The 14889-nt window shown below is 39.5% G+C and overlaps 1 protein-coding gene across 1 annotated transcript; it reads left to right on the top strand.

Moving 5' to 3' along the window:
- Positions 1-262: 262 nt before the first annotated feature.
- Positions 263-14568, top strand: mybl1 (v-myb avian myeloblastosis viral oncogene homolog-like 1). Its single transcript, XM_053611395.1, has 16 exons — positions 263-1903; positions 4603-4699; positions 4919-4990; positions 5530-5622; positions 6385-6605; positions 7022-7208; positions 7385-7459; positions 7832-7930; positions 8581-8811; positions 9143-9511; positions 9619-9758; positions 10356-10470; positions 10570-10674; positions 10772-10882; positions 11265-11450; positions 11528-14568. Exons 1-16 carry the CDS (start codon positions 1881-1883, stop codon positions 11654-11656), a joined length of 2253 nt encoding a protein of 750 aa, XP_053467370.1. The 5' UTR covers positions 263-1880; the 3' UTR covers positions 11657-14568.
- Positions 14569-14889: the final 321 nt, after the last annotated feature.

Here is a 14889-nt window from a genome sequence, read left to right as displayed (position 1 = left end):
ACAGAAAAATACTGTTACCTGGGTAATGATATAATAGCACGTTTACAGTCTTCATTATGCCCAAATAATACATTTTAAAGTCTTTAAAAAATTTAAATACAGACTTTAGGATAATTTCTGCACTTCTATATTTCTCAGAAGGTTCTGTCAGGTAAACAGGGCAAGCACAAATAAAGAAGTTGTACAGAATATATAGTTTTATTTGGTTTGCTGTTTATTAATTTACTGTAGCCTGTATTATTTGATTTTAAAAAATTGTTTCATTTTCTGTGTTCAGTTTCATGCATTGTATTGATTTACAGCTTTTATGGCACTGTAAATCCCATGTTTATTCCATTTCATTTATTCCATACTAGGCCCAAATACATGTGGAATATTGGAAAAGTGGAAGCTTGGGAAAAATATTTTGATATAGGGGCTCTAGTATCAGGACTGAGACACACTGTTTCTGTCTAACCTGATCTGATTGTTATATGACCTTGAATGTCTAAGAAATTCTTAGATGTTTATGGATTTACAGTGGAGAATGTGTATGTGTATAGCCTGTGTGCACATCCATGTAGCATACACAGTGGAGACTGAGAATCCCAGAAAATTATATGGATAATATTTTTCACTCTCCTTCTTCTTCTTCTTCTTCTTCTTCTTCTTCTTCTTCTTATTATTATTATTATTATTATTATATTAGAATATCGGCACCCCACACGTCTCCGCTTACAGATATATTTATTACTATTATTAGTATTATATTTATATTTTTTAAAAAGGTGTTAGCCTCTTTACTTGCACATTAGCAAATTATTAAAGTGGAAGTGTAGCCGAGATGTGAGAGCATCCCTTTACTTCTCACATTTTAACGGATGAACGCAGAGAAACTGAATAAAAAATAATCCTAAAATAATTATGTTACCTCTATACTGTAGGTATTTTTAAAATTTTTTTTTTATTATTGTTGATAAGATCACTCTAACCACAAGAGGGCGACATATTACCATTGAAAAATAAAACCCCGTCACGCAACCTCATTGCTAAGTTTACTGCTAGAAATCTGTCTAATGAAACACAAATCCGTACAGCCAGGCTCCAAAGTCTAAAAATCTGGAAAGCCTTCCCAGATGAGTGGAGCTTCTTATAACATCAACAGGGTGTGTGTGTGTGTGGGGGGGGGGCTGTACATCTGGAATGGGGATGACGTTCAACAACAAGTGCATCCGGCTTTGATGGTTAGATGTCCACAAACTTTTGGCCATGTCGTGTATAATATATAATGTTTAAGTATGTAGGTATGTATGCATGTAAAAGTCACTGCAGTGTGTTATTGTTATTGTTATCGGTTTGTGAATGGAGCATTGTGTCAGCGCGCTCCTATTTTTTTCAACCAATCACATGCGAGGATTCAAACGCAGCTGGAGTGAGGCTGCGCGCGAGATTCGGCGGGACGGACAAATCAGCAGAAGAAGGAGGAGGAAGAGGAAGAAGAGGAAGAAGAGGAGGAGGAGGAGGAGGAGGGCGTGAGCTGTGGACACGGCGGGCAAACACACCGAGAGGGAACAGAGAGAGAGAGAGAGAGAAATCGGCATGTTTGGCTTCTGATCTGCTACTCTTCTTGAATTGCTTTAAGCTTTGGAGCTGCATCTTGGACAGAGTTGTTGTTGTTGTTGTTGTTTGTAAGAGTTTGTGACTTTGTGAGCCGCATCGGTGTTAATGGAAGTCGCTCGGACACCTGCCTGACACCTGCATGTGTCGGGATACACGGAAGTGTGTTTGATTTTTTTTGGTGTGTGTTTGGATTTCCAGGCGCAAGTTGCAACTGTGGCTTTCTCTGACATTTTCACGTCGGAGAAGAAACCTGTCACTTTGGGTGAACCTGCACAATTCGCATGGCCAACATGAAGCCCCGCAGGTGAGACCCAATAATCAACAATGAATCATATAATCAACAGGAAACAACTTTTAATAATGAACATGGATCACGTGCATGTGCATGTCCAAGCTGATGTGTATATTGTAATACTGCATTAGTGCAAAGGAAGCACTTTGCATAAACGGATCTTCACATGATGACAGTTGCTCCAAAGATCAAAACATGTTTTCCAACAATTTCCCCATGATATATTTTGACACATTAATACAGATAACAGTTCTGCAATCTAAACATATACATATAGTATACTGTATATTTATGCGCAACGTTTGAAATCGGTAATTATCACCACTATGGACTAACATGCTAACTGTAGTTATAGTTGTTAGCGTTAGCCAGTAACCACATATAGGCTATGTACTCTTAATAGTTTAGTTAACAGGTTCTCTTTAGTTACTCAGATTTATTTGGTGTCACTGAACATAATTTATGCTTAAATGTTAAAATTCTGTACATGTACACATATATTTAGAGAGAGAGGGAGAAAGAGCGCGCTATATGTATTACTGTATGTTAGCTGGCTGTCATTCAATGTAAGCTAACTGTTGCTAGCTAGCTAGCTGACTAACTTGCTGAAAAACTAGCACTGAATTTTGTTATACAAGCGTTTTAAAGACTAATACAGCTAGAATAAAGATTTTTTCAAACGTAATCTGTAGTCAAATGTACACAAATAAGCAAGTATTTTTTTTAGCTAATTGTGTTTAGTTAACTAACTAGCTGTCATTTTCTGTCACTCAGTTGTCATTGTGTTCATCATTTTAGTTCATTTAGTTAATCATTTATTTTACACGTTACACAGTCAGTATTAACTACTTACACGTTTTGAAAAGGAGCTAAATTATATTGTTTCTGTGATATACATGTAATTAAGTTTCGTTAGCTTAATTACAAATACTTTTTTGTGTACCATTCCATGGAGTTATTATGTACAGTAACTACATAGTCATTATGGGACTTTTGTGTCTTCTTACAGTAGTTACTAAAAAAAATTTATTCAGCGACTCGTGGACAAAGATGTGCAAAATGACCTAAACACTTGAGAGGAAAAAGTGAGCCACTGGGTGTTTTTATAGACACTTATTCGATGATTCATAACATGCTCAAAAACGAAAAGACTTGAAAGGATCTCTGCACCCGAGAAAAAGTGTGCCCATTTCCAAAACGTGCTGTCATTTCAAACCAAGGAAGAAGGTATTGTACCTCTTAACCACAGTATATACAGAGTACAGAAAAAAAAGTACTCCCAGAATGAATATGCATCTATGGATTCACGATGGAACTACTTAGTCATGATGTAATTGTGTTTCACGATTACTAAATTACTAAAACGTATTAAATTATTCAAAAATGCCCATAGATGTGCGGGTTTGGGCACTTCCAAACTATGAAGTCACTATGTAACTACTTAGTCATTATGAGGTTGTGTGCAAAGACTTAATGAGCTTTGCTCTCATTTGAAACCGAGGAAGAAGGACGTGAATTGCATTATACACAGAGTACACATAGTACATTAAGTACTCAAAAACAGCTAGCTATCTATGTAAAGGTAGGGTGATGCAGTTTAATAAAAGGGAGAGGTTCTGGTAAAACAATCAACAATGTATAGCTCTATGTTGTATGTGTGTGTGTTTTTGTGTTTTGCCCTTTTTCTGTGCCTCTTAAAAAAGGGTGTGGGTGTGTGTTGGGTGTGTGTGGAGTTTCTTGCTACAGTAGTTCGCTTGTGCGTGTTGTTTTTATTTTCAAAGCGACTGCTGATCCGAACACAGCTCGCATTCAATCATGCAATCAATTCGTTAACAGGTTTGTTTATAAGGAATCTCAATGTTAATACTAACGTTAACATCTGACTATACTTCGTTTGGGTAAGACAGTGCAATCTTCGTCTAACCTTAGTGGATAGATTTGAAAACTCGACGATAGTGGGCTGACAGGTTATGTGCTACCATTGGCTGAACATGAGCTTGGCCTGCCTCCTGAATAAGTGATGTGAGCAGTTCACCTCAGAAAGTAAAAGAGGCCGTTTATTTAGAGTCCATTAGAGTCTTTCTCAGAGGGGGAGCTTCGTGCTGAACTCCAGTTGCCATGTTTCTTGGCTGAAATAGCTCTTTCATCACGGGTATAACATTTTACAACCAAGAGGAGGCCTTGTTTGGCTCATAAACATGCCTAGGAGGAGGATTTTGCATTTTCGTAAGGAGACAGAGCTGGACTTTGGCCTACAGTTTACCCCAAAACACCTCACAGCTGTGAGGAGTGTGTACAAGTACACAAAGTCTTGTTATTTTTAGATTATATCGCTGTTATTACTAACAGTATATCTAATGCATTGTTTCTTTTACCAGTTATGATTTAGTGCTGTTTTAAAGCTGGCTGCTTTGGATTAACGATAAAATTCTGCTTACATTGGTGAGAAGTTTATACTTCGGTATCCCAGGACACAGTGTCGTGATTAAATCTTCAGATCCCTGTGTGTGGGGAAATGTTACCAAGCAACAATGAATTCCTGTGAACTAATACACATGGGTTTCCTTGGTCATTTGCTAAAAAATGCACTTGTTTACATTTTTTAGAGTTCATTAGAACAAGCACTATTTTTTTTTAAAGCAGATTTGTTTAACCATTTTATGTTTCGTTTCATCACCTTTTTTCATTTTTCTTTTTTTCCTTTATTTCAGTGAGGATGAGGATGACGAGCGTCAGTCTAAAGACACTGACACAGAACCCAAGAATTCAAAAAAGATGCTCAGCAAAGTGAAATGGTCCCGAGAAGAGGTAATGCGTTCATGTCTCGCTTTCTCTCTCTTATGGCTTGTCTAAGGTTTTAGCACTGACTCACAGAAAACTAGTCGGTGTGATATTTTAAACCTGTAAGTGATGTAGGCTAATTGGAAACTCCCTGAGATTCAAAAGAATTCGCACGAGCCATCATGCTTCCCAAATCACTGTAAACACCTCTAATGAAGGGACTTTTTTTTTTTTTATTTTGTACAGGATGAGAGGCTCAAGAAGCTTGTTGAGCAACATGGCACCGATGCATGGAGATTAATCGCTAATTATTTCCCAGTAAGTAATTAATGTCATGCCAGAAATGCTAATCTTAGTAATTATATGCAAGAATTAAACCTTTAGGAAGGAAGAAAATTTTAGGAATATTTGTGTAGTGTAGTTCTTATGTTTAACTCCTAAGTAATTAAGGTGAACTAAGTATAAACACAAATGCAACTCAAAACAAAGCTGTGGAATTAATTTAATGTGTATTTACAGGTATCTTATAACCTTTGTCTGCAGTCTTTATATATTTATAGAGCAGAGACCAGGAAAATATTTAAAGTGCGCTGTGATTGATCAGGTCTTTGAAACATGAATGAAAACTTGTGATTTATGGCACCAGGGTCAGTTTAAAAGAAAAGCAACATGATCTATAACATTATTCAATACATTTAGGTAACATTAAACTGAACACTATTACAAAGAATTATGTTTAAGCACTTTACAAAAAGCAAAACATGGTGAAAATATGCTTAGTTTTAGCAGCGCTAGGTTCTATTGTAGGTGTGTGGTACCTGCAGGTGTTAAACTGGGATTTTGTTGCTTCTTGACAGACAAGGACAGATGGCCAGTGTCAGCACCGCTGGCAGAAAGTTCTCAACCCAGAGCTGGTGAAAGGGCCCTGGACAAAAGAGGAGGATCAGAGGGTAAGACGAGCTGGGCGTTGACCGGCCTGATGGGATTGACATGGGAGGTGGGCGCTGTGAAATAATGACATTTGAGGGTAGCAGAGGTCCCTTGTCTAAGAGCCTGCAAGATTCTGCTCTCAAGTTCATGTTGAGACCTTACCATACTCCAGGATGTTGTTTAGTCTGGTCATCTGGTAGTAAACTGCAAACTGAGGCATGAAATTTTCATCAAATCTACACATTGCATCACACTTATTTATATAATGTGGACTGTTATAGCAGAAGCTACACTTTCTCTCTCTAATAATCGTTACTCTGTGAGGACCTTTGGAAGCCAGGCCTTAGCAAAGCTTGATTAGGGACAAATAGCTAAGAGGTGAAGTAATGCATTCCTTGAATGATAATAGCATCAGTGACCTCAATAGCAGAGGAATTCAATGAATGCTGTGTCACTATGCAAATATGATTCCCGCTCTCACTGTAAATGGAAATAGCTGCTTAACGGGAAAGAAGCAACAACAAGCATTTGTGGAAGACTTTGGCTTACAGACTTTAGCCCATTTTTATTTAAGATTGATTTTCTTATGTATGGTTGCATAAAAAAAATTAAAAAAATATATATAACATACTGTCCTCTGTGTTCTATTTCAAATACTAAGCCAGAGCAACACATACTACAGTGATGAATTCTTTTAAGACGCGTAAATAAGGTTAAAAAAAACCCCTTATGTCATTGGGCTACTTCGGTTTTCCTCAACTGTATGTACCGTATCATCGCAGGTGATTGAATTGGTGCACAAATACGGCCCGAAGCGGTGGTCCGTCATCGCTAAGCACCTACAGGGCCGCATAGGCAAGCAGTGTCGCGAGCGCTGGCACAATCACCTCAACCCTGAGGTGAAGAAGTCCTCCTGGACCCAAGAAGAGGATCGCATTATCTACGAGGCGCACAAACGGCTTGGTAACCGCTGGGCTGAGATCTCAAAGCTGCTGCCTGGAAGGTATAATACTTTGTGTTTTTAAGCTGATATCAGTAACCTATACATACAGAGAGAGAGAGAGAGAGAAAGAGAGAGAGAAAGAAAAACTCTACTACTTTCTGTTGACTTTTATAAAAATGAGTTTTTAATTGGTATGTATTTTTAAAAGCAAATGCGCTTCATGGTGATAGAATGCACTTTGATTCTGTAACTATAGCACATGGTACTTATTCTGAATCCCACCTCTATGACTGTCTTAAAGCACATAACTAGCTAAATAGCTTTATTACGTTATCTTACCTACCTTATTCTTTTTTTGTTCTTTTTTTGTTTTGTTTTGTTTCACCTGCCAGATGGACTCGCTAATGAATGAATGATTTCTCCACCCCTGACTGTGGCAGTAGGAATGCAATCAACTATCTGTATTATATTTTCAGGACAGACAACTCTATCAAAAACCACTGGAACTCTACCATGCGCAGGAAGGTCGAGCAGGAAGGTTACCTTCAGGATGGCAACAGGAGTTTCAGCGCAGGTCAGCCTCAGAAGAGACGCCTTAAAGGCTGTCTGTCTGTGGAGCACTCGCACGGTCACGACCACCTGCTCGTGAACAGCCAGTCACAGGTGACAACCGCTACGAGTTTAAGTCACTAATGAGCTTCTTTTTTTGTGGTAAATGGCTCAACTGAAACGAAGACTTCTCCCTTAATTTGTATGATCATAAAATTACAATTGTCAGTGAAAATTTTGTTATTTTTGGGGAAAGAAATCATTATTTAGTTTATTTCTTATCTGTGTAGGTTGCAGGATACATGTTCGGATCTGCGAGTGTACAGGGTATGGACAGCATCACGGAGAGCTCGAGCTTCATGTCGGTAAGCCCTACTTTCATGTTGCTGTTTTTTTTCATCTTTGCGTTTTTGTTCTCTCCCTGTTTTTCCCCTTCCTGCCCTACTTTTCTCTCAACCAAAGAACTGACACAACTGTCAGTGTCGTGTGTCTGAACTGCATGCTGGTGCTGTGGTGTTATAAATTGCTCTTATTTTGAATTACATCATGGGTATTATTCAAATCTTATCTGGCCTTGAATTTAAAAAAAAAAGGGAAAAAAAGAAAAGCAGTTCCATCTTGATGGAATTTGGGATCAGAGCCCCATTGAAGTGTTTGTGGTTTTGCCAGTAAACTCGTTTGTCTTCGTCTCTCCTTCTGTCTTTTCCTTCCTTACCACCCGGTTCCCCATCTCACAGCCGTGCCACGACGATCCCGACAAAGAGCAGCGAATTAAGGAGCTAGAGCTGCTCCTTATGTCAGCTGAGAATGAAGTCAGAAGACAGTCCGGTCCTCGTGTAAGAACCACTGTGTGTGCGCGTAGAGTAGTGTGCTTAGGCTTCCCTACCCCTTCCATAACTCCCTTATCCCTCTCACAACATCTGCGCTTGGTGACCCTAGCTTACTCTCATTGCTACTCCACCTGATAGTGGCCTGCTGTCAGTAACTAGATCCTTTAGTGCACAGCATGAGAGTGCCTGGCGAAGACAACATGCTTGAAAGTCATTGCTTTCATCCTAGTTAAAACATTGTGCTTTTTTTCTTCCCCTTTTTGTGCGCTACAACTTGGCAGCAGTGATTTGTATGTTTTTATTTATTCATTTTTTTATTATTGTGTTGTGTCCTCTGAGAATTTCTGAAATCTGAGTACCTTGATAAGAACTGTTAATGTATATTTATCTTGTTACTCAGGTGAATAATAACCTTATTAATGTTTACCAGTTACACTTGTTAAAGCAGAGTTATTCATTCCTAGAGACGTTATAATTGGTTACTGATGAGCCTGCTGACTCTGTGATGGTGTCTGTTTCTGTATTCACTAATCTGGAAACCACATTATTTTCCATCATCATAACTACCATCACTGCACATCACTGGACCCTGTATATCACTCTCTATTGGCTGTTAAACTCACCTCTCTGACTCACAATGGTTGGCTCTCGTTCAGAACCCAGAGAGCTACTCAAGCTGGTCAGACAGTCTGGCGGATGATACCATGAGCACCACAGGGACCACCGAAGAGTCCGGTGTTGAGCTGGGTCGAGCGGAGAAGGGCCGTGCTCCTTCTGTACCACTGCACGTCTCTCCCAGCAAGTTCCTGGCAGCGGAAGCCAGCGCTGTGCTCTCTAGTCTGCAGACCATTCCTGAGTTTGCAGAAACGATAGACCTCATCGACTCGGTGAGCAAGAGACACTCGTTTACACCAAAATCAAGATAGATCCTGTTATAGCAGCCATAAACAGTTGTTACCTCTCCAGCCTTCTGTTTCATTGGTACAAACCTCAGCGAATTTAAATGGCACGATGTCTATTCTGAATCATGAAAAAGTTTCACGATATGATATTTTTGCCATACTGTCCGTCCATAAAAGTACAAGGCAAGTTAGTTTTTGGTTGCCGTGATTTAAAAACCAATTTTATTGGTTTTTGTCCTATAAAACAAAGTAAAAGTGAAAGGTTATTACTAGATGGACCATAAAATGTGAACAGAAAGTGTGTCATGCTCTGCAGGATCCTATTGTCTGGAGCGAGGTGGGAAGTTTTGACCTCTCGGAGTCTGTCAGTCCTCCTAAACCCCCCGTCCTTGATGGCGCGTACCCAGCTCATGATGACTGCACAGAGGATGTTAAGTACCACACTCCTGCCCCTGCTTTATGTAGGCCCCATGTTGGAACGAGCCAGGGGAAACCTGTTCCTCATAGCACTCGCCCTGCGGGCAAATTCGACTCCCCTCCGCCGTCCCTGCCGAGGAAGAAGATGAGAGAGAGAGCAGACCGTTCGCTTGGTGACGACGCAAACTGCGCAAACTCTTTTACAGACAACACCAGGAGCTCGCTGAAAAGCACACCAGTTAAAGGACTTCCGTTCTCACCCTCTCAGGTATGAAGTGTTAACCAGAGTCTAACCACAGCCGTTTAATTCTACGCGTCGAGTTTCTCTGTTTCACCCAGCGTGTCTCTCACTTATATTTCTATGTTTAACTCCAGTTCTTTAACATATCTGGGGCTGAGCATTTGAACCTGGACAATCCTGCGCTAACGTCAACTCCGGTGTGTGCACAGAAAAACTTCTCCAGCACGCCTCAGCAGAGAGAAACCACACCCAAACATCAGAAGGAGAATGCTGGGTAACATTGCTTCTGTTTACTTGGACAACGTTTAGTCGTCTAATACAGGGAAATTTTTTTCAACCAAACGTGATTAACTGCATACTGTGTAATAAAACAAAACTCGAACTGTGTGACTTACCTGGTTACCCTTTTCAAAGGTAAACAAAAACAAGCTGGTTCCCGTTACCACTTAAAACTAACCATTCCTTCACTAACCTCTCTTTTTTTTCCTCTCACTTGAAGTTAACCCTCCTATTATGTTGGGGAAAAATGTTACATCCGTTATGTTATGGGTCAAAATGACTTCCACGGTTTAAACAGAAGCAAAGAATAGCTTAAAACAGTAAATCTATTTTTAAAGCCTCAGGCAAGCCATAAGAAGAAATGTTTGCATGTAACTGAGGAAAGTTAAAAAAAATTTAAAGAGAAAAAGAGAGGTTAACCAGTATTTCAGACATTTGAAGTGTGGAAATGGGTCAAATTGACCCATAATAGAAGGGTTATTAAGACAAAAAACGTGGCGTGTCATGTTACTAAGAATTCATCTGACACCTTCTGACCAATCAGAATCGAGAATTCAACAGCGCTCTGGTATAAACGCATTTATTTGTTTAGTTTCAGGACACCCAAACTTCGCAAGTCCATAATGGCCCACACTCCGAGGACACCCACTCCCTTCAAAAATGCCTTAGCTGCCCAGGAAAAGATGCACGGGCCCTTAAAAATGGTGGTAGGTGTCTTTAAATCACCTCTTTCCTTAATGTTAGTGTACAGTATATGTGATTCACAAGTGTACAAGTGTATGTGAGCTTTTTTTTTCTGTGCATAGCCTCAGCCACTGGCTTTCCTAGAGGAGGACATTAGGGAAGTGTTGAAGGAGGAGACAGGGACGGATATCTTCATTCACGGACATCCTGAACAAAGAGTGTATGAGGTACACACAGCATGTTCATGCTGATCATTCTCTCTTTATGAACTGTATATTGTATTGTTTACCTCAACGAATATTTTTTTGTTTGGCTGATGTATAGGCAGATGCTCCTGCCAGGAAGGTGAGGAAGTCCTTGCTATTGGACAGTTGGGGGAAAGACTGTCTCAATGTGCAACTGTTCCCTCAGCAGCAGATCAGCAGTAGCGCACAGGTAAGAGCAGAATGTAGTAATCAGTATCCAAAATAATCCTTAACAACCAGGAAGTACACGATTTTATTCTTTAAAAAAAATTTTTTTATATACCACAGCACACCTGAATTCTCAAATCTGATGGTTTTCTATAAAAACACAAGTCTAACTGCAGAACAAAAGTAGGAAAAATGTTGATAATATTATTCAGAACAATTTGAATGTATTTTTCTAAAACAGGTTTGAGTTCTTTGTATGGAAAATTCAGGAATAAAAGGTCTATTGGTTACATTACTGTATAAAGGTGGGGGGGGGGGGGGAACAAATATTTCAATCGCCATGCTTTACCAGGCTTTACTTTAGCAGGCTTGTCTGATTGTAGTAATTCCTTCTGATCACCCAGTCTCCTAATGATGGCATGTTGAGCAGCGCAATTCTGATGACCCCACTGACAGAAGTAGAGGAGGAACTCACCTGCTCTCCGGGCTCACTGAAAATGGACGCCCAACTTCCCATCTGCCCTCTCAGCCCTCAGGCAAAAAAAGAGCTCCTTACACACCGAAGCCCAGTTTACCAAGCCTCCACACAGGTACGACAACTTACCGTTCGCTTGAGCTTAAACAGCTGATATGGATTGCGTTTAAAACCGATGTTCTATCCAATCAGGTGAGCAGTGAGTGGGAGGCAGTGGTATTTGGGAAGACACAGGACCAGCTGATCATGACCGAGCAAGCGAGGCACTACCTGAACTCCTCCCAGCTGTCGACATGCACCTCCAGAGCTCTGGTCCTGTGAGCTCCAGCGCTCCTCTCAGCTCCTTACAGCATACAGCCCCCTCATTCCTCGCACTTCACTTTTAGACAATCTGGTGTAGGAAACTAAATGTTTGCCTTTTTTTTATATCTGTGTGTGCTTAAGACTTTCAGTGTATTACAAAGTATTTTAACCCAAAAAGAGGCGCATTAATGACTCGATTTTTTTAACTAAAAGAACGTGACCAGTCTTCCTCTTGAGATGACACTTTTGCGATGACCATTCTAGATTCGTCGATCTAGCCTAAGGTATTTCATCGGCCGTCTTGTGTTAACTTTTAGCCGTAGACAGTTTGGAGTATCAGGAGAACCGAAGATCTTTTTTTTTTTCTTTTGCCTCGGTTGTCGGTTACTGAGATGTAGAAAGAGAGAGAAAAAGAATTTCACATCATTGAGCATTTTCTGTCTTTGCGCACGACATGTCAGTTCCAGACAACTTTGGAAATTCCCAAGAAAAAAGATTGCTGCTGGAGTTCATCACTCTAGGGGAAAAAAAAGGGAAAAAACCCCAATACATACCTGTTAGTCCTTTCGGATTTTTAACGTCGCTTTTATAGGATTTTTTTTTAAAACAAAAATGGTGTCTTAAAGATCGAAGAGCACTCGCAGTGTTGCACTACTGATTGTGGGTAACTGTAAAGGGGAGGGGCTTGAAGCGTGTTTAGGAGGAACTGGATAGCACTTGCAATGTGACTGTTTTGGCTCGAACCGTAATAAGGGTTCTGCTCCGTGTTTTTTGCTGAGTTTGACACTCACTGAATGTATTGTACAGCATTTAACTGCTAAAGTAGCGTCGAATGGAAGGGTACCTCTTTTTTTTTTTTTTTTTTTTTCTTTTCCATTTTCTAATTTATTCGTTGCTGTAATTTGAGTTGTTGAGATGTTTATTGAGCACCTGGACTGTCCAGTTTTGAAAACAGACCTACCTTTTTGCGCTGACAGACCTGACAGTGTCTGCAGCCTAAAAACAAAACCAACAATTTTAAACTCTAGCTGCTTTAGTTTGCAAACTATCCGAAGTCATGTTTTGGTACTGATTTTTAATATGCAGTCTCACACAAGTAACACGTTCCAAGACGAGATGGATTTCTCCATCATTTAGGGCTGTAGGTTCTATTTATTAAATCTTTACTAATTTATTTATTTCAAAGCTATAAAGAGAATTTTATTTCTGTTGTGTTAAGAGACAATATTTGGCTACCTTTCATCAGAAATGTTTCTAAAAAAAAATTTTTTTTTAACAACATACACTGCCACTAATCATTCTTTACTAATTGGTTTCAATCTAGCATCAATCTAGTCATCTCCAAAGTTCTGTGTGACGTCAAACAAGTTCAGTTACAATACAGGTAGCGATACTCAGCTTCCAACCGCTTGTTTAGGCAATTTGCACTTTTTAAATGTTCAAGTGTCTGTTTTTTTTGTTTGTTTTTTTTTTGAAAATCCCCTAAAGTGTTTACATTTTGAGTTTTTTTTTAATCTTTATGATGGAGATAGAAGTGGCTGTTTTTTTTTCTTTCTTGTAAAAATGAAACACTGACTGTTAATGGACTAAAACTAGAGTTCCTCTCTCTCACTAAGTAATTCTGCAGGTGAAACTGAAGGCTGTGCCGTAGCTGAGAATCAGAAAAGAAGTGAACGAAACACAAGCACAATTTTTTGGAGATGTAGAACAGTTGTACTGCTTAAATCTAACTTTGTCTGGCATTGAAGGTAATTGAGAATATTTTTAATTTTATTTTTTACAGTAGAACATTTGATAAGTCAGGGTCCGTGTGAAATTATTCAGTAGGTTTTTAAAGGGTCTACTTTTAAGGCATTATAAATAAAACAAGCCTCTGTGATGTGCTGAGAGCTTTTTTTAATAAATCAGTTGGTTAGCCCAACACTAAGACATCCTGTCCTATGGGTAGTATTTTTATTTTTATTTTTATTTTTTTTCATTTTAATTCTACAAAAATATGTATTTGCAAATCCCAGAGTTCATTAGGTTATTCACAACATTTCATAGCACAAGATTCAATATTGTTTAATGTAACAGTGCGGGTAACAACAGAGTTGTGAGGCATTTGTGTACATTTTTGTCTTGTTTTTAACGTAGGTGCAAGTTTATGTGTATAAAATTCTATTTAACACTCGACCACCTAATCGTAGATTTATGTAGCAGTTTAAAAACAATGCATGATAAACAGTACATTCAGCTTATCTGACATATATACATTTTCACAAGCAAGACATTTTACTTCCAACACTATTTTGCTGAACATATATCGCCTGCCTCTGAATCCTGCCAGTAACCATTTGTGACACTTGTACATATTGAGGGGGAAAAAAATAAAATGCTTTGTTCAGTGTATTATGGTTTCATTTCCTTTTTTATTAATTACCAAAATCCTTCCAATCATGCCTGAGTCTTGCACTGTGCCACTTCCTGTCTCACACAAGTTTATCGTTGTTTGTCATGTCATGGATCCATCATCATCGTTCTCTCTAAGCACCAGGTGCATATGATTGCTAACCTTAATTTCTGGACCTGTGTAAAAGGTATTAGGGGGTTGCTGACATTTTTGCTTTGGGATCTATGTTCATACACCCCTTCTGAACAAGAGGCCTCTCTGCAGGTCAGCTGCTCCAGCTAAAGGGGCCCACTCGGCCATGAAATAATGTCTTTTGGCTCCATTGTTCCCTGAGTCTGTTAGTTTTACAGACCCATTCACTCAATTGCCCCCAAATGGAGGAGCGCGTAGGCCCCACTGACATGCCTTCTGCTGCCTAGAGCCATTACAAGCCCATGGCACACGCACTCTAAATCATTTCTCCTTCTGACTCATGCTATTGTGACTTTTGGTGGCTCAACATTGGCTTGAGAGATGTCAAAGGCTCCATTGACTTCAACTCGGGTTGGCGCTTTTGTACAGTATGTGCTTGAATGCAGCTGGAGTCCTGCTGGTCGAACCCAAAACAAACACCTGTTGTAGGATCTGACAGTGATGTGCATACTTCAGAGTTACTCACTAAGCTGATTATTTAGGACTTGAGAGTGGCATTCAAAATGCAATTGGCTGCCCATGAGCAGCAACATTATTGCATTTTCCATGTGCATTTCCAGGAGGTAGTTTGGTAGGTGCTCTTAGCCAGAGTGATATCCTCACGCAAATACATGCAAGAGTTAGTGCAGCATTTTTAGATGAAGTTCCAATTAGAACCCAATTAGAA

This window comes from Ictalurus furcatus, chromosome 23, assembly GCF_023375685.1.
Source record: "Ictalurus furcatus strain D&B chromosome 23, Billie_1.0, whole genome shotgun sequence".
Lineage (NCBI taxonomy): Eukaryota > Metazoa > Chordata > Actinopteri > Siluriformes > Ictaluridae > Ictalurus > Ictalurus furcatus.
The sequence above is the reverse complement of the archived record's forward strand: the minus strand, read 5'-3'. Positions and strand labels throughout refer to the sequence as shown.

What these genes read in the sequence shown, in the direction of transcription:
- mybl1 (XM_053611395.1), top strand. Translation starts at nt 1,881, where the DNA reads ATGGCCAACATGAAGCCCCGCAG. An exon ending in TTCCGTTCTCACCCTCTCAG is followed by an intron (nt 9,512 to 9,618) that starts GTATGAAGTGTT and finishes GTTTAACTCCAG; the next exon opens with TTCTTTAACATATCTGGGGC. An exon ending in CTGAACAAAGAGTGTATGAG is followed by an intron (nt 10,675 to 10,771) that starts GTACACACAGCA and finishes GCTGATGTATAG; the next exon opens with GCAGATGCTCCTGCCAGGAA.